At 38.1% G+C, this 27,968-nt stretch overlaps 1 protein-coding gene across 5 annotated transcripts in view; it reads right to left on the bottom strand.

Moving 5' to 3' along the window:
• Window positions 1-27,968, bottom strand: part of ESRP1 (epithelial splicing regulatory protein 1) — a 64,953-nt gene that overhangs the window by 31,601 nt on the left and 5,384 nt on the right. For 4 of the 5 annotated variants that reach the window (XM_040494005.1, XM_040494003.1, XM_040494004.1 and 1 more), the window contains exons 4-13: window positions 27,718-27,832; window positions 14,748-14,846; window positions 14,556-14,610; window positions 13,009-13,119; window positions 12,767-12,899; window positions 12,630-12,672; window positions 10,171-10,472; window positions 6,830-7,048; window positions 4,425-4,623; window positions 229-397 (exon numbers count right to left, since the gene is read on the bottom strand). In XM_040494005.1, coding sequence (XP_040349939.1) covers window positions 229-397; window positions 4,425-4,623; window positions 6,830-7,048; window positions 10,171-10,472; window positions 12,630-12,672; window positions 12,767-12,899; window positions 13,009-13,119; window positions 14,556-14,610; window positions 14,748-14,846; window positions 27,718-27,832 — 1,445 coding nt within the window. The remainder of the gene's footprint in view (window positions 1-228; window positions 398-4,424; window positions 4,624-6,829; window positions 7,049-10,170; window positions 10,473-12,629; window positions 12,673-12,766; window positions 12,900-13,008; window positions 13,120-14,555; window positions 14,611-14,747; window positions 14,847-27,717; window positions 27,833-27,968) is intronic. The other variant, XM_040494002.1, reaches the window with a different exon arrangement.

The raw sequence follows: 27,968 nt of genomic DNA, 5'->3' as shown, positions 1-27,968 counted from the left end.
AAATTTGTCTCCGTGAGTAACCTAAAAGATCCTGCTGTCAATACGTGGTGAAAAAATAAACTTATTTTGGTCTCGAAACAACCTCTGTGGTCATAGAGATAGGACAGAGGCTGCTGCCCGCCATCCTAACCTTTAATGGCAGACAATATTCTTTTGTGAACCCAAGCACTGGCCATCAAAGGAGTCCTTTGTTTCTGTCCTTCGCTTCCACTTCCACCCGAGCCTCACCTGGGGTAGTACGCAGTGTAGTTCATGAAGAGCTGGGTGCCCGCTGGATAGTATGCCGTGGAGGGCTGTAGTGCTCGTGGATTCAAAAGCACAGAGGGCTGATAAATGGCAGCTTCGGTAGGAATAACCGCTGCAGGAGCTGGAAATGTGTAGGAGGGAGGAGACAGGCCTAAATAAGCAAAGAGAGAGACTTTAAGACCTATTTGTCACAACTGACACATATGCTAACACTAAAGCCATAAGGTCAGCGTTCCACACATCCATACATTTTGAAGAGACTAGCTCTGTCATCCCAAGCAGCTTTTTTATTATTGCATAGATTTAATATTTTCTGAATTCTTTATACCAACGTGAACTTTCTCAAATGTGTAATCTTCTACAAATCTGTAAAAACATTTTTAAGGTTGGTAATTTTTTGGTGAATCTTCAACTCATCAATCGTTGAATCCTGATCCTTCATACAAAATTTGATTAAAATGTCCAAATAACTTCCTTTTGATTGCACAGATAACACCTAAAAATAATCTCAAAACCCGAATACCTGGAAATTGGGAGAAACCAATTAGCAAGTGAACTTTTACGTCTTTTCAACCATTTCATGATGTGATTTTTTTAAATGTTTGTCTATTTTTGAAAGAGAGAGAGAGAGAGAAAGAAAGAGAGAGAGAGAGAGAGAAAGAGAGAGAAAGAGAAAGAGAGAAAGAAAGAGAGCAGGGGAGGGGCAGATAGAGAGGGAGACACAGAATCTGAAGCAGGCTCCAGGCTCTGAGCTGTCAGCACAGAAGCCAACATGGGGCTTGAACCCACAAACCACAAGATCGTGACCCGAGCCCAAGTCAGATGCTTAACCGACTGAGTCACCCAGGCACCCCTGATTTTTATTTTCTACTCTTGAGTGCCAGTTACTACAAACTAACCCTTTGAGGAAACAAACACAGGACTCACATCTAGTATAACTCCAAATTAAAAGCTGGGTTGTTGTTGCCCTTTTGAGAGCTATGCTGTTCTTTCATCTTATTAACTACTCTGTAGTAAGCATGAGATGCAAATTGTTATGATAAAAACAACTTAACCAGTTCCATGCATTATGCCCAAGCATAGATGACACCAGAGTGAATGGATCTAAGAATAGATTAACTCCATTATTTCCACCTAAACAAAACCCAGAAGGTGGGATTTGAAGCTAATCTAACTTTTTGGACCTGTTTTTAAAAAACAGACAACAGAGGTGCCTGGGTGGCTCAGCTGGTGAGCATCTGACTCTTGATTTTGGGTCAGGTCATGATCCCAGGGTCCTGGGATGGAGCCCCACATCAGGGTCTGTGCTGAGTAAGGAGTCTACTTAAGATTCTCTCTCTCTCTCTCTCTCTCTCTCTCTCTCACTCACTCACTCACTCTCCCCCTCTGTCCCTCTCCTCTGTTCACGCATGCTCTCTCTAAAATAATAATTAAGTGGGGGAGAGGGGAAAGTGGGTGACGGGCATTGAGGAGGACACCTGTTGGGATGAGCACTGGGTGTTGTATGGAAACCAATTTGACAATAAATCATATTTAATATAAAAAATAATAATTAAAAAAAAGAACAAAAGACCACCTGTAACCTGAAAAATAACTCTCAAGAAATATATGTTCAAGGCTTCCAAGCATCAGCTGATAAAAGCTCAGTTTAAACAGAAAATAGAAAAGGATGAAATTCTATTAACTTCCAGTTATTCAGCATCTTCCAGGCCCCATAACCCTTTTAAATCAGACTCATTACTAGAGAGTGGCTTTATCAAGCAGGATGAATATAACTATCCAGGCCATCTGCACCCGACAGAAGAGATAACTGAGGGGTGGCCTGAATTTGGAATTCCTGACTTTAATTTCTACACCAGGAACTATTTAATATAGTTTGTAAATAACAGAGGCCCAAGGGATACCTTTTCACAGGAAAATCTCTATTGTCTTATGCTTTTCTTAAAAGTTTCTACACATGTACGGTGATGAGTAAGAGTCTGAGAGGGGGTACATAAACCAAAGACCAACATATTGATCTCCTATTCAACTTTTAGGTATCTCCTACATAATTCAATAAAAACTGTGATGCATGTTTGGTCCGTAATGTACATAAATGTTAAAATTATGATTCCTGGACTTCAAGACTCCACAAAAGGGCAAACAACAAATTGAGGCACTAAGTCATACAGAAAATTATAAAGCTTATGCCTATATCTTGCTTTTGAACTATCAAGTAATTCATTATGTGACAATATAAAGAAAGGTAGAAATTTTTGATAACAAAACAGATTAGGCTGCCCAGATTTGGATTTTCCTCAATTGAAAAGAGCTATTCTTATACCCCTAAGAGAAAATCAGATGTATACATTCATAGATTAGAAAAGTGGAATTCACCTTCCAATGTTCAACTTTTTGCAAAAGTTAAAATTTCAATGAACAAATTAATGTTTTAAACTTTAAACCACTGAGACTGTAGCAGCATTTCTTTCCACATTGAACAAGAAACTCCTCAGTGGGGAATTTCCAATCACTATTTTAACTTCTTTAGTCATTGAGAGTAGATAAAAAATATATGCAATTTCCCTAAGTTTTTTGGTTGCTGTAAAAATAGGAAATCACCTAGAGTTGGCAGGGAAAAAAAACTCCAGAACAGGCATAATATTACAATGTATTGATTAGAATTCTTTTATTTTTTATTTTTATTTTTTAAATGAGTATGTCTACCACTTGTAAGTAGTTAATTTGGGTTAAAATTTTTGAAGAATATTAAAATACATGGAAATCTATTTTTACAAAAAAAATTTTAATTTTTTCTATTATTTTAGGACTTGTAGGAGGAAAGGGGGAAAAATGAAGTCTTAAGAAGAAAGTCTGTATTGACCAGTTTTCCACTAGGAAGAGAGAAGTAAAAGGATACCACAGCAGAATAATTTGGGTTATACATCACGAAGAAATTCCCTTATGTCACAATGTTTGATAACATTATCACTAAGGGAAATTGAAAGTTACTGATATTATCAGGGGTTTATGGACAGGATACATAGGACTAAGATTACTTTAAGATAGTGCTTAAACCCAATCACAAGTTTTCAAAACTTGATAGCCATTAGTCATCAACTCCTATTCACCAACAGCAAGCAGCAGGTAAATGGAATATTAGCATTTAGGAAGTCCAAGGGGGAAAAAAAGGATTAAGCCCCACCGAATCTTCTATGAAAAATACTTTATCAAATAGTTTCATTGGTAAAGATACTCTTTATTAGAAAGCGATGTCCTAACACTCCTCATTTTATTGGGATCAAGCACATAATCCAGTTTGCTTTCTCAGTCATCTTTGAACTACATTCCAAGTGCTACATTCTTTGAACATACCCAGTATGACTCCTAACAAGGTATGTCTTATTCAAAAGTGAAAACTGTGTCAAAAAGATTCAAGTTTTAACATAAGATCCCCAAATGTCCCTCACTATCCAGAACGTGGTTTCCAGACTAAAGGGCTTATTCCTCTCAAACAGGATTCCAGATGGCTTGCACCCAGGTGCCCATGAGCAAGAGCATGGCTTGAAATTAAGCACTGATCCTGCGATCCAATGGAAACTTTGGCTAATTTATTTACGCATTTATGTGTATATATATATATGTGTGTGTGTATATATACATATATATATATTTTTTGTTGTTGTTGTTGTTACTAACTTACTCATTACAGATATCCTGGAAAGCAAGAGAAATGCTCCCCAGGTTGTCCTTTCCAAAGACATACTTAATGCTCAAAAAATTAAAAATGCAAAATGGGCATCAATCACCCTTCTAAAAAAAAAAAAAGCAGAAGGAAAAGAAAAAGGATCCAGCCATATTTATTTTACCTTTAAATGCGTATTAAAATATCTACATAGCCAGGTTGCCTCTCAGAGTCAGTGCTTATCTTGAGCACACTAAGCTTCAGAAATCAAGTGCTTATCACTGGAAAAGCAAGAATATAATTTAAAAGGAGGTATTCGTAGCATTTCTAATTATGGGTGTCCACAACCAAGGTCTTAAATGATTACCAGATACTACTGATTTCAGATGGGAAAGCCTTATGTAACCATCTCACCTGCCTTAGAAAGAACCAGGGGCACAGAAAGTTATGAAAGCAGCTTAAGCACCTACCAGCATATAGCGTAGAATAGCGCCAAGACCCAAGAAAAACTTACATGGTAACTTACATGGCGGTGGGGATAAGCCATTTCGATTTAAAGTGCCCCCCATTAACACAAAGTTCATCTCCTCAGCTGAACACTGAAAGACTTCAACATATCTGTCCTTCATGGTTTTTTTATGACACTTCTGTGCAGCCATAAATGCTCTGTCCGCAGACTTCATCTGGATAAAGGCATCTCCTGATGGGCGGCCCTGAGTGTGTGGGGGAAGAATAAAAACAAAAGGAGACTGTCTCCTTCAACAAGGAAATGGTTGCTTACAAAACATGCAAAGTGACAATCACCCATAGTACAGACGTTTTAGCCACAAAATCTGGGTGACAAGTGTTGTCTACTGAAATCTGATTCGCATTTCATCACCTAATCACCAGAATGGCCCACAAAACCTTGGAAACAGTTTTGAGGGCTTGTAGCTAAAAGTGATCCTTTCTCATTTCTATTAGTTAGTATCAGATTTACAGGGTTTTGAAAGGGTCTCCTTGTAACTGTGGTTTCAAAGTATAGGATTGTATATTGGGTTTTGCATTTCTGAAAAACCTGATTAAATCTTATTTGATTGAGAAAAGCTAGGAATAGAACCAGTATAAGAGCTTTATGTATCCTCCTACAAGAAGCTGACTAAACCAGTGTTCTCTTTTGGCTCTCAGTTGTCTATCATTGACCTGCAACATCCCTTTCCCTTCTCCCTGAAGCCTAGGTGGTGACGTGGGCTTAGGAATAGAGAAGGGGGATAAGGAAACGGGAGATGCAAAGCACCGTGGGGGTTGGTGAAAGCTGTACTAAAAGTCTTGCATGGGAGCCCTTCTTTCATCTCTTCCCTGGCACCTCCATCTTAAACCTTGGTCAGACAGGTGTTTATAGACACTTCCTCTATTACTAATAGCTTGCTAAAAATCCTGTTTAAAACCACACTAGATTTCTGTTTCACAGAACCAGAACACCTTGGCTTTATTTAACATGGACATTTTGTGGGGGAGAAATAGACACAGTTTTTAAGATTCCTTTTTTATGGATTTCTTTAAAAATCTCTAAGGGACTATGTAGTGCAAATTATAACCATGCAAGTTACCATAAGAGTTACCATACCAGGGAAATTAGGGATACCATGGAAACCCAGTCCAAGATGGAAACCTAACATCTTTGAGGCAGCTAAAAGCTTGTCCATCATTAAAGAAGCATTTCTCCCAAGTGCAATCATAATAGGTCATGTGGGTCAGTAAGAGACAAATAGGTCTACTGTGGTTAATCAAAGAATTATAATAGCCCCTAGGTTATTAGAAATGGTGCTCGAAGAGAAACAAAATAATCCCCTGGTGATGCTGAATTGTGGGGAGGTTTTATTTAAAACGACTCCCCCCAGTGAAGCATGCTGAGGGTGTGTAAGATAAAAAGTTGCGTAGCTTAATATTGACATACGAGTAAGAATGAGCATGTGCTGGTGTGGAAACCCAAGCCAGAGGCTCAGGATGTTTTCTGATTCCTCATCCCCAGAGGGATGTACTTTCCAGTGGGACAGGATTATGGTTATGAATGTGACCAAATCTCCACATGAGAAGAGAAAGCCAGAGACTAGCAATTTAGAAAAATGTTGGAACTTCCAATACAAATCTATATTTAAACCATAATACTAAGAAAACATTTTCAAAAATTCAACTTTGCTTTTAATAGAGAGTTCCAAAATTTTAATTAGAATTGCTTGGCTTAGGGGTTTTTAGAAATTTTGTCCTGCTTATAATAGCACACAATGCTGGTAAATTATTCAGCAACAAATAGGACTAATTTTATTTAACCAAAAATCAAAGGACACCAAGCCAGGAACTACTGCTAATATACTCATAAGTATACTTGTATACAGTTAGAATTTGGTTCGACTTTGATGGAGACTTCTCCACAATTCATTAATACATTTGAGCACCTGTTATGATCACATACTGTTCCAGGTGGTACAGATACAAATCCTTACTAACTTTGCATTTTACTAAACGTCATTTGAGGTCATACATATAAAATAAGCCATTTCTAAACAGTCTATAAATATAAAATACTCTGATGCACAGACATGCTCATTGGTTTATATACAATTGCTTTCACACTACAACAGCAAAGCTCAAAAATGTTGTATTAGACTAATAATGTATTTGTCTCCTTCCTGAGGCAAATAATTTGACTGATATAAATAATGATGGAATCAGAGCTGAATTTAAATTACCAGGCTAATGATAGCATTCTTTCTGGAGTCCATTTTAAAGACCTCCTCCATTTACAGTTAAATCTTTCCTTAAAGACTTACTACACAGCTGATGAACATTTGTACTTTTTTTCTTTTTTTTTTTTTTACTGGAAGAGAGCCTTTGATCATAAAAATAAGCAAGTCAGCGTTCGATAAGTAACTTTCTTACCTGGTGATTCAATACCATGTGAACCCCATGAGTTCGAATATCTGTGGAAAACTCCCCCAGAAAGTCCAGGATGTCCTCAATTGTAGCCGCATAGGGAAGACCTCGAAGGCGTATACAGTCTCTAACATTTGTAGGGGGCACAAATTGCTGAGGTAGTACTGGAATAATGGGAGGGGTTGGAAGTGGAATAAGAGGGGCCGAAGAGAATCGATTCAGCACCTATACTCAAAGCAAAAGAGAAGTGATTTAGAGCCTTACTCTTCCAACATGGTCTGCAAACCAGCACCAGCAGCGCTGTGGAATCTGTTAGAAATGTGTCTCCTCAGCTCCAACCCAGACCTCGTAAATATGAACCTGCATTTTAACAAGATCCCCAGGTAATTCATAAGCATATTAAAGCTTGAGAAGCACTTATGGAGAAAGGGATCCATGCTTTTCAGCTGGGAAAGCATGATTCCTACTTTTGTCAGATGCCTGCTGAGGCATGTGCCACACACAATACAACACACTTAGATTAAGGACTTGTCTACTGGACAAGTACATCACTGTCTCAGGACACATATCCTGAAAGTATGCTGCTTTTATAAAAACCAGACATATTGCTAAATGTGAACATTTGCAGCAATCTATTAGATTTCATTTCACCAGGCACAGTGTTTCCCTTAATACTGTTACCACATTCTACCTCCAAACTCAACCAAGAGAATGACATAATAAAGGAACCACAGGTCAAACAATGACTCTGGATTATATAACGCCACATTTATAATAACGTATAAAGCCCAAAACAGAATAACTGGTAATGTAAAAAAGAAAGAAAAAAATCATTTGGTGACCATCAAAATAATCAGTTGTCATGTGAATTTGTGATAGTAGCAAGACAGAATATCTTGACTATCTTTTTTTTTTTTTTTGATGTTTATTTTTGAGAGAGAGTGCATGTGATTGAGAGCAAGCGGGGGTGGGGAAGGAGAGAGGTGGACAGAGGATCTGAAGCAGGCTCTGCATGGACAGCAGTGAGCCCGATGCAGGACTTGAACTCATGAACTGCGAGATCATGACCTGAGCCAAAGTCAGATGCTCAACTGACTGAGCCACTCAGGTGCCCCTTGACTATCATTTAAAGTCATGGAATTCAGCTATCTTGATAATGAATGAGAGTCAGGTATATTTAGGAGAAAGGATTACTGCCAGGCAAAACCTTATTGTAAGGTTCTGGTCTACTTTTGTTTTAGTTTAGAACATGCCTACTTGTTTATAATACTAGAAGGTCCTTGTGCAACAATGTGTGACATCCCTAAGTTTTCTGAACTTACTACGGTAGCCTTCATCATCCTATAAACTGGAAATATAGAATCAAAACCCTCCCCAAAAAATTGTCCTGATTTTCTCACTCACACCCTGTCTGGTTGCTATCTAAGTAAGAGGTGACAAAAATAAATACAAACACAGCCAAATAAACTTTAAAGAGACAGCAAGATTTAAAAAGAAAAAAAAAATAAAAAGAAATTATACAAATAATCTAGACATAGAACAAACATTACAGGATGAACATGAAAATAAATATAGTTGTGGACAAACTCAGGACAGGACATGGTCAGGCACCTTCCAATAACTGCCAAATAGGAGGTGAGCAAATAGTTATTGAATGAAATGATTACTTGTATGAGTAATGAGAAGATGACAGTGCAGAGCATATGATTACTTCAGCATTTCTTAAATAAGTCAGTAGGATGGGGTTAGAGAGGAAGCTCATCTATAACCAAAACCACATTAAAGTCATAGAGAGGCAGCATACTCTATACCCAAACCAATCAACATACAGTAGCCAAGGCCCTGGAGTAGTCTGTTCTAGGCCAAGATTTCCATAAAACTTTTCTTCCAATTAAAGATCTAAAGTCTCATTTTCACCTCCTCTGGTTTGGCACTGATGAATGTAATATGTGAAGCCTCAAGCACATTTAGCATATTTTAGAAATTCAGAGTTTATGATTCTAATTTTCAACAAGGTACAGAATTACTTAAAGTAGAAGTATGTTCATAGATTAGGGTTCAAGAACAGGAGGACATCAGGATGCAGAACTAGCTCAGAATGTCACCTCTGTTCACTGTAGGTATAAAAACATGTTGGTATTCTACCAGGTGAAATGTTCTTTTCAACTTTGGGCAATGATGTCAAACCACAATACACAATGGGCTTTGCAGAAAAAAGCTAGACAAAATCATTTTATGAACTCATAGAAATAATAGTGGAGTCAGTGTCCTAATTGCTTGTAAAGAGGACAAAAATGAATCATTAAAGTGACTCTGTTCTACTATGGGACCCAAGTAAAAGAAGTTGGAAGAGCCACATGTGAGGCAGTCCACATGATCTCAGATACAAGGAAAAATGAACAGACCCTTGAAGACCATTCAGCTGGTAAGTCAAGAATAGTCAAAATGCTTGAAACCCTGCAGATGGCTTCATGTCTGGACCATGTGGGGCAAACGATTGTCCCATCTGTGCCTCAAAAACAACTCTGAATTCTGGAAGGCAATAACAGGACAAAAGGGCACTTCATGCTGTCACCAGCAGTATGGAACTGAGTAAGCCTTTTGGGAAATAAATTTGGTAAGTTATTAAAAACATTAAAAGCTCACACCATCCAGCTCTAAAGAAATCAACCAGAAGTTGAGTTTTATAAGCATGTTTATATAGAAATTTCTTATAGGAGAAAAAAACCCCAACCTAAACGTACAATGGGTTCTCTAAATAAATCATGTACCTTTGAGACATAGCAAAAATGGAACTTTTTAGACATGGGTAAACTTCCAAGATATGGAAGTTTTTTTTCTTTTTTTATTGGTAAGAGACTTTTTGTTTTTTTTAAGCTTATTTATTTTGAGACAGAGAGGGAGAGCACACGTGTGAGCGGGGGAAGGGCAGAGCGAGAGGGAGAGAGAATCCCAAGCAGGCTCTGACTTGTCAGCACAGAGCCTGACTTGGGGGGCTAAATTCCATGGAGCGGAAGATCATGACCTGAGCCAAAATTCAGAGTTGGACACTTAACCAACTGAGCCACTCAGACTCCTCAAGATATGTAGGTTTTAAACATAGGTTTTAAACAGAATATAAAGTATATCTACAGCAGTATTCCAATTATATAAAAACATAGTATTTTTCCTATGCATATAGAAAATAACAGTGGTTATCTTTTAATCATGGAATGAAAAATTTTTTAAATGCACTTACACTTTCTACATTTCTCAAGTTTTATTTTAGCACAATAAATAATGTAGTCTTGTTCTTGGAAATAAATAATAAATCACACTAAGCACCAAAATGTTCTTAAAAAACCAACCTGCTGGACTTCAGCTGCTGTGCTTCTGAAGAGTTCAATGTATCTTTTACCCAACAAGTCCTTATGCTTCCTCAATGCATTCTGTGCATATTCCTCACAGGCAAAGAGAACAAAAGCATCCCCTGTTGGCCTACCATCTGGGTAAGTAACGAAAAGGATGCCTTCCTTCCCCCCAGTGATGGGGCAATGCTGTCCAAAGAAGGCCACCACTTCATCAGCTGTGGCCGTGAAAGGGAGCCCCCGCATGCGGACAATGACTTGATTTTCCTTGGAGAGAAATTGGGCTACCTCATTGGACGTACCTAGGGAACACAAATACCAGGAAACATGGGGAGAAATGGTTAAGACATCAACTTTACCAAATTTAAAATGGCAAAATTCTTGGCAATGTCTTGAGTTTTTAATTAAAATTCACACTCCCACTGAATTCATGACAACATCCCAGGAATCAGAATTCTCTTCCCACAAGTTTGAAACTTTTCCCCTACCATTTTCATAAAATACCTGTTAACTTAGGAAGGTGGCCAGACAGTTAAATCATGCACCAACCACTGTATTCTTCTCACAGAGAGGCAGTAAGTCATTGTGATAGGTAAGGGCACAGGTCAGGGAGCTAGAATGTCTGGGCCCAATCTTGACTTTGCCATTTACTAGGTTATGACTTTAGTCAAGTTTAACCTCTATCTTTTAGTATCCTCATCTAAAAGTGGAGGTAAAATTACCTACTTCATAAATTATGATAATTAAATAAGTTACTATACATGAAGCACTTTGGTGACTTTTGTTATTATTTTCCTGACTATGTTTTATTAAGAAAGTTTCAAAAATAATCAAGTTAAGGGGAGTATAAACATACATGGCAGCTAATTTCAAGATTTATCAACATTCTGCCTGACATAAAGCATTTTGTACAACATTGCCACGTAGCAAATGTTCAAATGCACATCTACCACCAACATGGAGCTTTAATTCACAAGCCCTAGAACAAGAGTCACATGCTTTACTGGCTGAGACAGCCAGGTGCCCCAGGAACATTTTCCTTTAAGAGCAAACTATCATACTACCTACAAGCCATGAAATCCCAGGCATGAACATATTAGTTAACTTTGCTTCTTCAATTTACAATATTAGCTATCATGGAACCTCAGAGCCATAGCAACTCCAAATGTATTTTATCACCAACCAGTATCAAACATCACTTTGGGATTCTGGAAGCACTATTAAATTTGAAGCTCTGAATTTGGAAGCCTTCATTTGTCTAAAGGAATAAGTGCCAGAATAGAAATATACCAGCAAATTGAAAACAGGATGTTTTTACTACAAGTTCAACAGTTGCAAGGATTTTAACCAGGGCTATATAATGCAGAGATACAAAAGTTCTCTATATTTAAGTAAAAGTCATCCTAGTATATATTTGGCAATAGAAGATTTTCAAAAGCCTCTTAAAAGGTCTACCTACATTCTTTGATTCAGCCATCCTAATTTTAGAGAGGTATCCTAATGAGTGGTATATTCAGAGACACAAAAATATTCACTGCAACACACTTAGCATGAAAAATTGGAAATAAGCTTTAAATGCCCAACAGGGGTGTTTTTAAAATAATGTATGGTACTTAATATTGTATAGTAATTAACATGTAACATTTAGTTACATGGGAAAATATTTATAATATACTCAAAGGAGAAAGTTATAAAGCTGTATGAACAGAGCAATAGAAACTTACAAAGTAGTTTTATGTATAGAAAAAATCTGTCAGACAAACCATAGTTAACATTTTTTATCCATTACTTACAGCTTTTAAAGTAACAAATTACTCAATAATTAGATAAATATCTGTTCCCATTTCTTTTTGACCATAGTACTGCAAAGAAAACACTACATATTCAAACATATTAGAGCAAGAAAAGTACTATGTTTTTGGTCATTGATGAGTTAAGGAAGCTTGAGAGAAAAACCATAAGCAGATATGCAACAATTCCAGGTATTCTGGTGTGGTATTCTGTGATTGTTTCACAGTTTTCAGACTATTTAATTTCTTTCAAGAACTACTCTCTTCCTTTGTACAAGACTTTACAATGAGCCTTTCACCTTTTTATGATACTATTTTGTTTTTAAAGGTTTTATTTTTAAATGATCTCTACACCCAAGATGGGGCTTGAACTCACAGCCCCAAGATCAAGAGTCACATGGTCTACTGACTGAGCCAGCCAGACTCTCCCGTATGTTACTATTGTTAATGGCTATTTAACTACAGTTGGTTGACTCAAGCCTTAGGGTGAGTGTATACATTTAGTCACTGATACCATATGGGTCTTGTTTCCAACTTATAAAAAAAAAAAAAAGTCAATTCCTTTGTTTCTTTAGGCAATAGAAACCATTCATGACCCTACTTATTTATTCTAGTATATAAATAAATTTTAGATTCTTCTTATAGCCACATTATATAAAAAGCACTCACCACCAGCAATTTTAAGAAAATCTTCACCTGTTGCTTTGTAAACCTAAGAAAAGAAAGGGGAATTAAATACAGTTTCTGAGCCTTCCAACATTAATATTCATTCAAGATGCCAAGGATCTCAGATTGTGAGGACGTACCTCAATGTACCGGGTCCCCATGTGATGTTTGTGCCTCTGTAATGCTAGGTCTCTGTGTTCCTCACTTACAAACCTAACCAGAGCTTCTCCGTTCCTTCGACCCTGGGCATTCAGACAAAGTGCTGCACCTCCCCTTTGAAAAAGACAGACAGCAGTGGGGGAAAAACACAGTGAGGAAAAATGATAGGACACCCATTATCCCTTTGGGATTACTAAACAAAATAGAATTAAAGAAAACCAACTTGGCAATATTGAGTCCTTTGAAGAATCTTGCAATGTCTTGATCTGAAGACTGCCATGGTAAACCTCTCGCCCGGACTATGGTGTTGTCATCAATAAGTTCCATCTTGCTGCTGTGGGTCAAGCAAAACTTCAGTTTGCATAATTAGCACTAGGGAGTCCAAACTATTCCCTCCCACCATTTTCCTAGTTACACATAAGGTATTGTTTGGTGTTCAGACAGACTTGTAATACTGCCTCATTTATTTCAGAACCTCAAAAATTATCTGGGCACTCAGGGCGCCTGGGTAGCTCAGTCGGTTAAGCATCCACCTTCAGCTCAGGTCATGATCTCACGGTTGGTGAGTTCAAGCCCCGCGTCAGGCTCTGTGCTGACAGCTCAGAGCCTGGAGCCTGCTTCAGATTCTGTGTCCCCCTCTCTCTGTGCCCCTCCCCTGCTCATGCTCTCTTTTTGTCTCAAAAATAAATAAAAATATTAAAAACAAATTATCTGGGAACAAAGTATTCTTTAGGTGTTCACTATAGAAAGGAAAGTGCCAAAGCAGGTCCCACATGGGTAGCTCACTCAACAAACCATCTATCAGTGGAGTTGCTTGCCTGCTTGCCATAAACTCAAAAGGACCTAGGATCAAGTCACAGAAAGCAAAGTTCTCCCAATACCCTGATAGCCAGTAAGTTCCTAGAACCAAGAAGAATACGTTTAAATTTATTATGAGATCTGGCCAGTATACCAGTGGAGTTTAAATCCAGTTTGACAGCAAAAGTTAAGATCTGCATAAAGCTGACAATTAACCCTCATCAGGAATGTGTGCATGCAGTCAGAACACTGCCATTAAAATATCTCCCCAATCAAACAGGGGAGCCATCAGAGTGTTTATGGAAATGCATGGGAGTTCCCACACTTTAATGAGTCATTTGCAAGTCACCTATTATATATTTTAACACCTTTTGATGTGCTATTCCTCCCATATTCATATTTCTAATAGTCCTAGGACACTTTCAGAATGAGTCACTTTCTCCCCAACTAAATAGGCCTCAAAGTCTCTCGCTGGGCAAAGACGTCAAAAGTTTTTGCTCATTTCAGGCAGCAGGCAATCTCAGGGATTCACTGCTGTGTTTACGAACAGTTCTGTCATCAGAATGAGATCCCACCATTTCATACTTCTTGTCAGTTATTTCCTTTGCTTTAAAGTAGAAGTTGATAGAACATACTTAAAATTATCTCCGTAAGGGCCTTGTGAACTCTTTTAAAGCCTATGATTTTTCCTTTGGAAGTTCTCTGGTGAGAGGATGAATAGTTCTGAGAGGCTAAAGCAAGAGTCACAGATACAACACCTATGGGTCATAGTGACTAAAGATACAAATATTCCACTTAAGTTTAATGCCAACATCCAAGCTCACTTTAAGATACAACTTTCTTTTATAAATAACATAATATTTTTAACAATGGATAGCCAAAAGGTTTAGTGAAGTTACAAGAAGAGTTAAATATCACAATATGAATAAAACAAATTAAAAGGCTCAAACTGAATACCACTCTAGTACTTACCAAGTGCCACTTTCAAATTTGTAATTTACTCTCTCTGGATCTGAAAACCTATGATCTAAAAATGAGAAAACAGAAGTCATCATTTTACCTATTAGGAAGACAAAGATATGGCAGGAGATTTAAAAGTATACATGAGGGAAAAATGGCAGGATCAAACTCTACGTCTGCAACTGTTAAAACAGCAATACTTACTATAAGGCTCTGAAATCATTGCTAAAATTATATTCCCCATATCTTCAACTTGAGAGGCTCCATACCGGGAGACTGAACTATTCTTCTCAAAGTTTAAACCTGGGATATTAAGTTAAGGAAACATTTTGAGGAAGTAACATGAGGTTGCTTCTAACCCCAAATTAAACTTACACAGAGCCAAGAAGCCAAGTAAAATACATCTGAGATCAAGAATTATTTGAAATCACAGAATAGATGCTTCCTGTCAGTCTGGACTTCACCCACACTTTTTGGAGTCTCCAATTTCCCTCTTGAGCAAATATATAAAAAAGTGGCCTAATCAATCCTATCTTGAGGCACTACTAGTAATAAAATTTCTATTTATTGAGTAGTAGCAAAGGCATGAATACTAAGCACTTTCATTTAGTTTCAAACTACCTAGTATACACCAAAGTTAGTAAACCTCTTCATCCTATTATCTTTACAGCACATCCAAGGCAGTGATCATACTGACTTAAAGATATGGTTACATCTAGAGATGCCTGGGTGGCTCAGTCAGTTAAGCATCTAGCTTCGGCTCAGGTCATGATCTCGTGGTTCGTGAGTTCGAGCCCTGCGTCCAGCTCTGTGCTGACAGCTCAGAGGTTGGAGCTTGCTTTGGATTCTGTGTCTCCCTCTCTCTTTGTCCCTCCCCCACATGAGCTGTTTTTCTCTCAAATAAACATTAAAAAAAATTTAAAGATATGGTTACATCTCTCTCACTCTCTCAATAAATAAATATCCCCCACTGTCTCTCAAATGAATGGATGGATGGGTAGGTAGGTAGGTGGGTAGGTAGGTAGGTAGGTAGATAGATAGGCAGGTGCCTGGGTGGCTCAGTCAGTTAAGTGTCTGACTCAATTTCAGCTCAGGTCATGATCTCATGGTTGTGAGATCAAGCTCCACATCAGGCTCTGCACGGGGCATGGAGCCTGCTAGATTCTTTCTCTTTCTCAAAGGAAAAAAAAAAAAAAAAAAGATAGTTACATCAGTCCAGATCATGAGGCATCAAAAGGCTTTTTAAGGCTGTTTGAAAAAAAAAAAAAAAAAAAAAAACTTCAGATTAGTGATGACACTATTTCTATGCCACCTTTACTCAGAACTTCCCTACCAGATTTATAGAGCCATATAGTATAGCCTTCTTAGATGGCAGCAAATGCTTGTCCTTTGAGAGTAAATTTGTAGAAAGAATTCAAATACTCAGAGCTAACAAACAATGGCTAATATATCTCTCAATCAAGTGAATACATGCTTTGAGCAAGCCAGGATACATGGCTTTTGAGAAATGCATGGCTTAAGTTGGGTTGGGGAGTGGGACCAGAAGAGATTTACATCAAGTTTTACAAATTTATAATCTCTCTAAAAGAAGCATGTATCTTTGACAAAATGGTTGCTTAAGAAGTCATTAAAAGGTTTAATTTTGTTATTTCTAAGTTTCAATACTACAGTCATACTTTGTATTATGTATAAATTTGCATAAATTTCATAATATAGTACACAACATATACAACAGATAACATTGTGGGACCTATCTTTCCTCCAATTTGGAATGAAAACAGCAATCTGGGTGGTTGTTTGCCTTTTAGTTTTCTTTTTTTAAATTTTTTTTTCAACGTTTTTTATTTATTTTTTGGGACAGAGAGAGACAGAGCATGAACAGGGGAGGGGCAGAGAGAGAGGGAGACACAGAATGGGAAACAGACTCCAGGCTCTGAGCCATCAGCCCAGAGCCCGACGCGGGGCTCGAACTCACGGACAGTGAGATCGTGACCTGGCTGAAGTCGGACGCTTAACCGACTGCGCCACCCAGGCGCCCCTGCCTTTTAGTTTTCTAACTGGTACTTTATAATAAGGGTAAAAAATGAAGACAGACATTAAGAAAAACTTCAAAGCACTACTTCACGGCAATCAAAGAGGATACAAGATTCAAACAGTTCAGAGAGCCTAACTTCCACCAAGCATTATAACCAATCATCTGAGGAGTTAATTCAATGAGCAATAAATATCCTTTTCCATTCAATTAAAAATCCCTTTCCATTTCATCCTTCCACAAGCTCCACCCCCCTTCCTCCTTTCTTTCTCCACTAAAGAGACGTTGTTTTCCCACAGTGCTGCACAAATTCACTTTGTGTTGCCCCTCATCCGGCTACATTTCTCTGCAGTTAAATATACTACATGTAGAAATGCAGGCATATGTTCCTTGGCAAATTACTTAACCCTACTAAACTTCAGCTTATCTGAAAAGCCAAAGCTGTGATAATCTTTACCTCCCTGGGCATTTTTGTGAAGATTAAATGAGATAAAACAAGTCCAGGGCACAAAGCAGACATTATAAAAAGCGATGTCCTCCCCCTCATCCTAGAACCCTTGGGTAACCAACTTTCATAACCCACAATAATCACACTTTGAGAGTCACATTTATGACCAAAATTCTGAACTCACCAGATGCCTATTTGTATACTCACAGGATAATCATCAAGCTGAAATGGTAGATAATTTCTACACTCCCCACCCCCTAATCCCACCGTTTACATCATCTAGTGATGAAATAAATGTGCTGACCCCTCAGGAATTAGAAAATCAATCCCAGGAGATGCTTCCACCTGAGCAATGACCATGGAATGGGTCATTAAAATGATTATCAGGGCACCTGCTTGGCTCAGTAGAGCATGTGACACTTGATCGTGGGGCTGTAAGTTGGAGCCCCATGTTGGGTGTAGAGATTACTTAAAAATAAAATCTTAAAAATAAGATGAAATGATTATCCATGGAAGGTATACAGTAAGTATTAATCCAGTGTTGTTTTCAAAAAGTACGAAAGGACAGAAACAGGAGAAACAAATGATGAAGATACTCTGGGGAGACAACTGCCCTAAATTTTCTGGGAAGGCAAGGGAGGGGGTGAGGAGGGGTACTTTAAGAATCCTTACAGAACTAAGGACTAGCTGTGACTAGCCATAGTTTACCACGCAAACCCTGCCACTAAACAGTCCCTTGAAACCTTGCAATTCTTTTTTAATATTTATTTATTCATTTCGAGAGAGACAGAGAGAGTGAGAGGGGGAGGGGCAGAGAGAAAGGGAGAGAGATGATCTCAAGCAGGCTCTGCACTGAGTGCATGGAGCCCAGATCCCAGAGGCGGGGCTTGAACTCATGAAATGCGAGACCACGACCTGAGCCAAAACCAAGAGTTGGATGTTTAACCAACTGAGCCACCCAGGCACCCCTACAATTCTTTTCTTTTTTTTTTTTTTTAACGTTTATTTATTTTGAGAGAGAACGCACACGTGCGAACGGGGGCAGGGAAGATGAAGAGGAGAGAGAGAATCCCAACTCAGGGCTTGATCCCATGAACTGTGAGCTCATGGACCTGAGCCAAACTCAAGAATTAGACACTTAACCAACTGAGCCACCCAGGCACCCCTGAAACCCTGCAATTAGAATAATTGCTTTTGGCCTTGTCAGGGGCTACGATGGAATCAAGAGAAAAGTATCCAAGAAATGGAGACCAATCCCACTGTATAAATCACTTTTATTTCAACCTTGGCACTATTGGCCAAGACAATTCTTTGGGGTGGGTGGGTGGTGGTGCATAGGGTGGGGATCCTGTGTACTCTAGGATTTTTACTAGCATGCTGGCCTCTACCCACCTGAGTTCTGGCTAAAAATATCTCCAGACATTGCCAAATGTCCCCAAATGGGCAAAAATCACTCCAGGTTGAGAACCACTCGTATAGGCTAATGGTTCCCAATTGTTCCAACTTCACCCCTCACCATCCACTGAATAATCAGAGAAAGTTTTTGTTTTTTTTTTAATTTTTTTAAACATTTATTTTTAAGAAAGAGACAGAGCGTGACCAGAGGAGGGGCAGAGAGGGAGACACAGAATCTAAAGCCAGTTCCAGGCTCCGAGCTGTCAGCACAGAGCCTGATGTTGGGCTTGAACCCAAAAACTCTGAGATTATAACCTGAGCCAAAGTTGGACGCTTAACCAACTGAGCCACACAGGCACCCCTAGAAAATTTTTATAATATAGGAGACCATTACTGAACAGAGTTTCAAGAAAATTGGCTAAAAAAAACCCCATGTAAGGACCTGTACAGTGCTGTATCAAAACCCCTATCAGTAAATACACACACACACACACACACACACACACACACACCCTATCTTAGGAAATGAAAGAAAAACATTGCAAGAGTCAACCCTTGATGGTCAACCTGTTTTTGGACGATCAAAAACAGAAAAATGGATTTTACATTTTTAGGATTATAAAAAGAAAAATATGAGCAGAGACCATATGTGGCCTACAAAAAGTATAAACTATTGACTATCTGGACCTTTACTGAAAAAGTTTGTTGACCTCTGGCCTAAAGGAAGAGAGATTGCTTGAAGATGGCCAAAAAGCAGAACAGCACAGGAACATTTACCACATCACAACATTCTATCCCCAAACAGAATATTGGTTGAAATCAAGCTTTGAAGGAATAGGAATGGGGAGAGTATATTCCATTCAAACCACTGTTTTCTCTCTTCTATAAAGAGGTTTCTAGCCTTCCCACCTTTCCTCAGTTAACTAGTCTATGAAGCTCTCCTATCTTTCTAATCCCCTAACCAAATTAGACCATAGGTAACTCCGACCCAGCACCAATAGCCTCCCTAACTGCTCTAGGCTGCAACCGTCAATTTAAGAGTTGATTAGATATTACCATTCGCATAAAATATTTCTGTCCTCAACTGTACTGTATATTTCCTAAGCACAGGCCCCTACCTCCTTCTGTTCTCTATCCATCTATCACAGCACCTATCATTTCCAGGATCTAGTGACATAAATGATGACATTTATTAAACATTTCACGCCCCACACACACTGTTTCCTCCAGTTTTTGCAACAGCCCTACCAGATAGATAAGAGTAAAACCAAACAGATGAAGAAACTAGGATTTAGAGAAGTTCCATAACTTACCCAGTCCACTAGCTCGTCTGTAAGAGAGCTGGGATTACAATACAGCTCTGATCTGACTATGTGTACATAATTCCCTGAACCAAGAGAAGCAGCTTTGCTTAATTCATTTTAAGCAATACTTTATGAGAGATTTTCTAAATGTATATATCAAAGTCAAGTGAAAAAAGATCAAAAGTAAAAACGTAAAGTATCCTGTCTGTGTAGACAAAGATTGGTAGATGAAGGATTATTTACTGAATTCTACATTTAAAGTAGGAATATGTTCTAGACATTTGGCTAACTTGGTTCCACATAACACGTCCCAACATGTTTCCCTTCAAGACATCACACACCAAGGATCAGCAGCTCTAAGCTCCCGACAACTTTTAAGTCACCCAACCTCCTGCATGCCCAAACCTAAACCAAAACTCACACACACTTACACACACAGACACCCTCTCTTCAAAAGGCTTGCTCAATCCATAATCCTTACCAGAATTTAACACGAATAACAAATAAAGAATAGCAAAAAATAAAATAAAATAAATGTTTTAGTACCAATTCTTTCCTCTATCAATTCCTAATTATATATTGAATTACTTGCTGCACGTCTGATCTTGAGGAAAGGAAAGATGAGTCTATGCCCCTTGATTTATGGCTCATCATGCAACTTACTCACTCTGCCCTCGAGGCAACCACAACAGCACGAACAGGCTCAGCCAGCTTTACAAATGAGAAATGCCATGAGGAAATGAGGAAGGGTAAAGCCAGACATGGTGGGAACAAAACTAACATTTCGGGCTACAACTGAGCAAAGTGCTGCATTTACACTGAGCTTACAGAAGTCCAGCTGTTGCCTTCATCTGAGTAGGGGGAACATTTTCCTTAGCACTCTTTTCAGTGAAACAGATTTCAGGATTTGACCCAAACTTATACCATAGCTGAAGGTGGAATTCACAGTGTGAGATTTTGGAGTTCATCAATATTAGCTAACTCTCTCGAGGCGGGGTGAATCACCAAAAACTCGCCACTATTAGCTTATCCGGCCAAAAAGTTAGCTTTTCTGACTGCTTAAAAATACACATTTGGTTATTAATTTTCACTTTTAAGTAACCTCTTTTTTAAGCTAAAGCTACATTATAATTGCATCCCAATTAGAAATTCCAACCCCACGCCATTTTTTCCTGTCATAGACCCTTCAGAAGACAAGTTTGTTTCCTCCCATTCTATTCTTACTCTTTGATTTAAAACACCAATTGCCTAATTGCCAGACATATTACAATAAAATACCTATGCTAATGAACAAAAAGAAAAACAATATGGCAAGAGAAAAGTTGGATTAGTATTCCAACAAAGAACTGAATTTCCTACAATTATGTGAAGGAAAGAAGGGAAAAAGCAAGTGATAAATTACCCTTGAGTTCCATAATTAAAAAAATAGGTTCTGTAAGTAACCTTTCATACTAAAGTAGGCTTTGAAAAAAGCAAATCAGTGGGGCGCCTGGGTGGCTCAGTCGACTTCGGCTCAGGTCATGATTTCGCGGTCCGTGAGTTCGAGCCCTGCGTCGGGCTCTGTGCTGACAGCTCAGAGCCTGGAGCCTGTTTCGGATTCTTTGTCTCCCTCTCTCTGACCCTTCCCCATTCATGCTGTCTCAAAAATAAATAAACATAAAAAAAAATTGAAAAAAGCAAATCAAGAATGCCACTGTCAAACAGAACTAACAGCCAAGGCAACAAAAACTTTTTCATAACAGTAATAAAATGCTGGAAAAAGAATCTAAAAACCTATAGTTTTCTAACTGTATTTCTCAGAAGCTTACTCTTTCCAAGAAGGGAAAAAATAAGACCGATCCTAACGAATATTACTTCAGGAGGTATTATTTTAACAAAACACAAAACTGATGACTCAATTGTAATCTCAAAGAAATAAAATAGAAGTATGGGCTAATGCCACAAAAGAGTGAAAATGTCTACTTTAGAAAAAGACACGTATGTGGGATAAACAAATTAGGAAAAGAGAGACTCTATGGTAACAAAGTCTTCTAACGCCATCTAAAACAAACCAAAAAAATTATCCTGAAATTCCCAAACTCCGATTTTAAAAGTAAATTATTTTATAATTAAAATAACCACACAAAATTAACATAACTCTGAGTGCTGGCCAAGAATATACAGTATTTCTAGTCACTTACTACAGACCACAAACCAGAGTATTTGTGGATTTGGCTCATATCATGCTGATGAGATGCCAAAGATAATTTTCCCCCTCCAGTGAACAAGGTCAACTACTAACCTAGCTTAACTGTACACTGGGGATATGTAAAATCCTTTTCATACGCAAAAAAGTACCAAGGAGGATTTGGTACTTCCCTCCCCCTTTTAAGAAGGGCAATGAAGGTTTATGCAATTGTTGGATTTATCAGAATAAGCGAGTAAGTGCAGAATGAACCACACACACCATTTACAACTGGAGAAGCTAAGTTAACCTTGAAGATTAGCTGTACTAACATGTACCTGAGGCTTTAAAAGGTCTATATCCAAACTCGCTCAAAGTTAAAAAAAAAAAATTTTAAGTGTAAAATAGTTTAAATAAGGTCTTAAATCAACAAGGAAGTCCTTTGAAGCTGTTTTTCTTCATCCCCAACAACCTGGTGAGGTTCGAATAATCACAGCAACATTGGAAAGTGTGTGGGAGGCCAGGCACTGGCTACGTGTTTGCATATACTATCTTCTTCTTCTCCTTTTTTTTTTTTTAAATGTGTATTTATTTTGAGAGAGAGAGAGAGAGCATGAGCAGGATAGGGTCAGAGGTGGGGGGGAGGGAGGGAAGGAGGGGGGAAAGGGGGAGAGAGAGAGGATATCCCAAGAAGACTCTCTGCCACCAGCACAGAGCCTGACACAGAGTTCAATCCCCTGAACCAGGAGGTCATGACCTGAGCAGAAACCAAGAGTCAGACACTCATCCAACTGAGCCATCCAGGTGCCCCTCTTATTATTCCTTATAATAGGCATGGCCATTTTAAGATGGGGAAAATGAAGCTAAGAGGTATAGTAAATTCACCCCCAATAAATCTGACTTGAGAGCTTGTGTTCTCAACCATTCTGCTTGTAAGGCTTTATCTTGATCTTTAATATATGGGAAAACAGGCCAATATCACTGTGTTAGCACATGCATACACACATACAATCCTTCACCCTCATCAAGAAGTAGTGAAACAGGGGCACCCGGGTGGCTCAGTTGGTTAAGCATCCAACTTTAGCTCAGGTCCTATCTTGGGGTTCATGAGTTCAAGCCAGCACTGGACTCTGTGCTGACAGCTCAGAGCCTAGAACTTGTTTTGGATTCTGTGTCTCCCTTTCTCTCTGCCTCTCCCCTGCTTGTGCTCTGTGTCTCTTTCTCTCTCTAAAATAAACAAACATTACAAAAAAGTGATTGGGAGAACATGAGTATGACACATTTGTTAAAAAAATAAATAAGTGGTGAAACACACACACCCCTACTAACCCTTGGACAGGCAGACAAGAGTGGTTTAGTGACTTTTTTTTTATCCTGATAATAGAAAGCTGTACTAGTGAAATGGCATTTGCTAATAATAAACAGCACCTACGGATCCAACTGGATAAAAATTTTACAAAATTTCTATTCACTCCTCTTTCTTGCTGAATAGTTCAACACGTGCTCAGGAAACAGAATATAAATTTACAAGGGAGATCATCTATTTAAACTTGTAACACCACCCTCAAGTGAGCTCTGTAAATTCTCAAATATTACCCCCTAGTTAAGGAGCACAGTTTTTACCTCAGAAGGACTCTGGCTCAAATGCTGACACTTCTAACTCTAAGCCTCAGTTTTCCCAGCTGTAAAAAGGGGGTAACACTCCCCCACTGGTTATGAGGCTGCTGGAGGTGCATACAGTAAGCACTTAACTCACAAGTGCTCACTGCTCTCCTTACAAGGCCAGACTTCATTAAAAAGTTCTTGCCAAAGGCTAAGTAAAATAAACAAAATGGAAGAGGTCTTGATTAATGAAAATAAATTAGTTCATGAACAACAAAGCAAAGAAAAAAATAGGTTAAGAAACCAAGAGGAAGTAATTCCATCCACCACTGGGGGGAAAATAGGGTTCTTTTTTTTAAATGGATAAAAGAAGTCATTTATACAAATAGTCCCATAATCGAAAGGTCTTTTCCACAGGAGAAAACTATTAATTTCCAAAAAAAATCTAAGATAATTTCTTCCAAAAATAAAAAATAAAAATTGAGGCCTCAATCCCTATTTCACACCCTCACCACCTCACCTGATTAAAAAGCTTACAAAATGCTACCCATCGTTCATCTGCTAAACGAGGTCTTCTTGTCTGCTGAGACTGCATAATTTAAAAAGCAGGTAACAAAACTGCAACTTGAAGAACTCAGAGAGAGACCCAATAACTAACACCAGAAGTGGTGTCAGAACCAACACAAAGACAAAAGAGGGAAATAAGCACTAAAATAAGGACGAGAACCACACTCAAGAAATTCCTAAACCCTTTCTTTTATCAAAGTGGTCATACTTTTTCATTTACATAGCTCCTAGTGGTTTACAAAGCTTTCATTTGGGAATACCTGAGATCAAAGTAAAGCTTGGAGAAGGTAAGTAACTTTCCCAGGAAAGTAAAGCTACATATTCTCTTACTTGTTCCTTTCCAAGGGTTGGCAAGAGCCTCTCCCTCCCTTGCTGGTTTACCTGGTCCAACAGGTATTCATTCCCTCAGGAGCAAATGACTCTCCATCTACTTGGCAAAACCATCAAGGATGTGTAATGACCATCTTTAGGTTTCCAAATTCAGTGTCATTTCCATATTAGAAAGGGAAATATCTAGTGAACTGAAAGAACTCTTTGGTCCAGACATTGTAGAAATCTTATGCATAGATAAGGACAAGTAGATAGTCATATTTGGTATGATTGTGTTTTTTAGTTTATTTATTTGAGAGAGAGAGCATGAGCAGTGCAAGGGCAAAGAGAGAAGAGAGAGAGAAACCCAAGCAAGCTCTGTGTTATTAGCACAGAGCCTGATGTGGGGCTCAACTCACGAACCATGAGATCATGACCTGAATCAAAATCAAGAGTCGATGCTTAACCGACGGAGCTACCTAGAAGCCCCATTATGACTTTTTGAGCTGGGGACTTTGGTGGTCTAGTCAAGGAAATAATGATTCCTCTGAATAGAAGTCATAAAATAATTCGTCACAGCTGCAATATAAAATAAAAACCACTGTTAGGAAAGCTTAAGATTTCTTACCAATTAAGTGGGGAAAAATATGTAGATAAAACATTAATAAGAACATTTAAGATTAAAATCAATTTTCTGATTGGTAATAAAACTATAAATCTAAGACTTTTCCAATGTAAGCCCAAAGGAAGTAGGATATAATTAAGCTATTTAAGAAACAGAAAATAGTGGGGTGCCTGGGTGACTCAGTTGATTGAGCTGACTCTTGGTTTTGGCTCAGGTCATGATCTCACGACTTATGGGATCGAGCCCAGCATCAGGCTCTGTGCTGACAGTGTGGAGCCTACTTGGGATTCTCTCTCTCCCTCTTTCTCTGCTTCTCCCCTGCTCATGCACTTGAACATACTCTCTCTCAAAATAAATAAGCTTGAAAAAAGAAAATACCTTAGTTTTTCCAATGAATGCATTACTAAAGGGCCATGAGATCATACTCCAAGTGTGATATGTCTGAAATGGAGTCCAAGTTTGCTTTATTCACAATTTCTTTGTTTACTATAGTCAAATATTTCTGATTTTCATCTTCATGGCACTTGAAAAAGAACCACCAACAATAGTTTTAGAGCTAGGATTAATTTGAATGACAAGAAAATAACAATAATTGTCATAGCATCCTATATCTATTCACTTAAATGTCAGATAATTCAGGGGTGCCTGAGTGGCTCAGTTGGTTGAGCATCCAACTTTGGCCCAGGTCATGATCTTCAGGTTCATGGGTTGGAGCCCCACATAGGGCTCTGTGCTAACAGCTCAGAGCCTAGAGCCTGGTTTAGATTCTGTGTTTCCCTCTCTCTCTCTCTCTCTCTCTGTCCCTCCCCTACTCAAGCTTTCTCTCTCTCTCAAATATAAAAACAAAAAAAAAATTTAATGTCAGATAATTCAATTTTATTTTAAAAAGTACTATATACCAGTGCAAAGCAGAGAGCAAGTAAAAAGTCCAGATCACCACAATGAAAATGCTTACTAATAGCCCCAAATTTTATACATGTGAAGGTCACAAGAAGCCAAGGAGAAAAAAAGAAGAAAAAAAAAGGATGAACTTTTAATAAATTTTCCCTGAACTGTCAACACACTGAGAAAAACCAAAAAACCCAAATATAAGCATCTCTTGCTTGTAGCTGTGGAAATTTTTACTACCATGTGACCTATAATCACTAGGGGAAGATTTTCTTTGCTAAAAGAGGATACTGAATTGTCAAGGATAAACAATTCTTAATATACTGCCTTTTCTACTCAAATTGTCTTTTTCTAAATTAAGATAACTTTATTAGACTTTCCCTCCATCTATTGATTTTTTGGATCTCTTTTTGTCTACCTTACGACTTCCCAAACTCCAAAACTGTGAGCAAATAAAATTTCTGTTGTTTAAGCCACATAGTCTATATAGTATTTGTCATGGTAGCCCTAGCAGGCTAATACAGCATTCAAACCAACAAAACAATCAGTAAGAATTTTTCTGGTGTCCAAACCTTTTAATTCTTACAAAAGTTCCCTCAAAATGAGCTTACTACATCCATCTCCCAGCACTACTAGGGACGCTAAAGCAAATTTCCAGCTAACTACTTCCAGAAAGAAGGTAGATATAATGGGTTTGACCTGCTTACAAGGGGTTAAGAAAAACATGCAAATATTTTCCAATCAGGAAAGGAAATTCTGAAATAAAACAAGAATCAGGCTTTGGCTCCTAAAAAATGAGAAAGTTTAAGAATAAACATCTATGACCCACAGGTTCCTGAAAGAACTTAAATGCAATTTTAAGTTGGTTCTCATAGTGGCTTTGGGTGAGTTGCCCAACCCTTCTATTACTCAATTTCACGTCTGATGTTAGCACATGACTGCTTATTAGTTAGCACTTTTAAAACTTACTGGATGAAAGATGACGAGTCAGTCATTCATGACTATAAGATTTGTGATTATAAAATTTACTTTTAGGATGCATATTGCATCAAATATGCTATTTTGGTAATGAAAGGATTTTGGGGTAAAGTCCCCACCTCATTGTACCATCTCAAAAGAGGACTCATTATAATCACCATATGTATTTGAGAAACCCAAGGAGGGTTAAAAGAAATACCAATGAAACGTTTGTAAAGAGCATATATTCCGCTATTTAAAAAAATGCATATCCATTTGAAAGGTGTCAAAATAAGCCCTAAAACAAAGATAATCAAGAATAAGTGGCCTTGGAATCAGTTATCAAAGAAGGTAGTCTTCACATTCTTCATCAACCAAAAAACCAAAAACACTCCCATAATGTGAAATGGAAATCTATTTTAGATATGTTCAACTCACAAAAATCCAACTCTAAATCCATCACACTAAATCAGTATTTAAATTAATTAAATCATAACTTTGAGGGGCGCCTGGGTGACTCAGCTGGTTGAGCATCGGGGTCTTGATCTCAGCTCAGGTCATGATCCCAGGGTCATGGGATCGAGCCCTGTATCAGGCTCCGTGATGAGCAGGGAGCCTGCTTACAATTCTTATTCTCTCTTTCCCTCTGCCCCTCTCCCCTGCTCATGCAGGCGCTCTAAAATAAAAAAAAAATAAATAAAAATAAAAGCTACTTTGAAAGATGCCTATAACTATACTATTAGTTCTTCCTAGCACAGTAGACAAATTTTGGACAGGTCAATTTCATTCATACACTAACAAAAGGATTTTAAAGTTTCCTGAATTGCCATTTTATCTGGAGCTACCTTTTCAAAGGATTCTTGGGTAATCACTTAAAGGATACACTCTGTCATTGCTGCAACATCCAGTTTATCAATATCAGGTGAACCAGGGCAACACTTCTTGAATTCTTTTCGAAGATCAAAAAAGGAATAGAAGCATTCAGGCAATAATACATTCTGAGGAAGGACAAGGTAGACACTGTTAACTCGATGAATTTAATGTTTCTCTAATAATTAGGAACCTAAGAATTGCATGTAGTATATTTTACCAAAATTAATTTTTAAAATTAAATATGAGTGACTATTTTCTGGT

This window comes from Herpailurus yagouaroundi, unplaced genomic scaffold, assembly GCF_014898765.1.
Source record: "Herpailurus yagouaroundi ecotype Mexico unplaced genomic scaffold, PumYag 186, whole genome shotgun sequence".
NCBI classification, from domain to species: Eukaryota; Metazoa; Chordata; class Mammalia; order Carnivora; family Felidae; genus Herpailurus; species Herpailurus yagouaroundi.
Note: the sequence above shows the minus strand (reverse complement) of the source record. Positions and strands in the feature narration are given on the sequence as shown.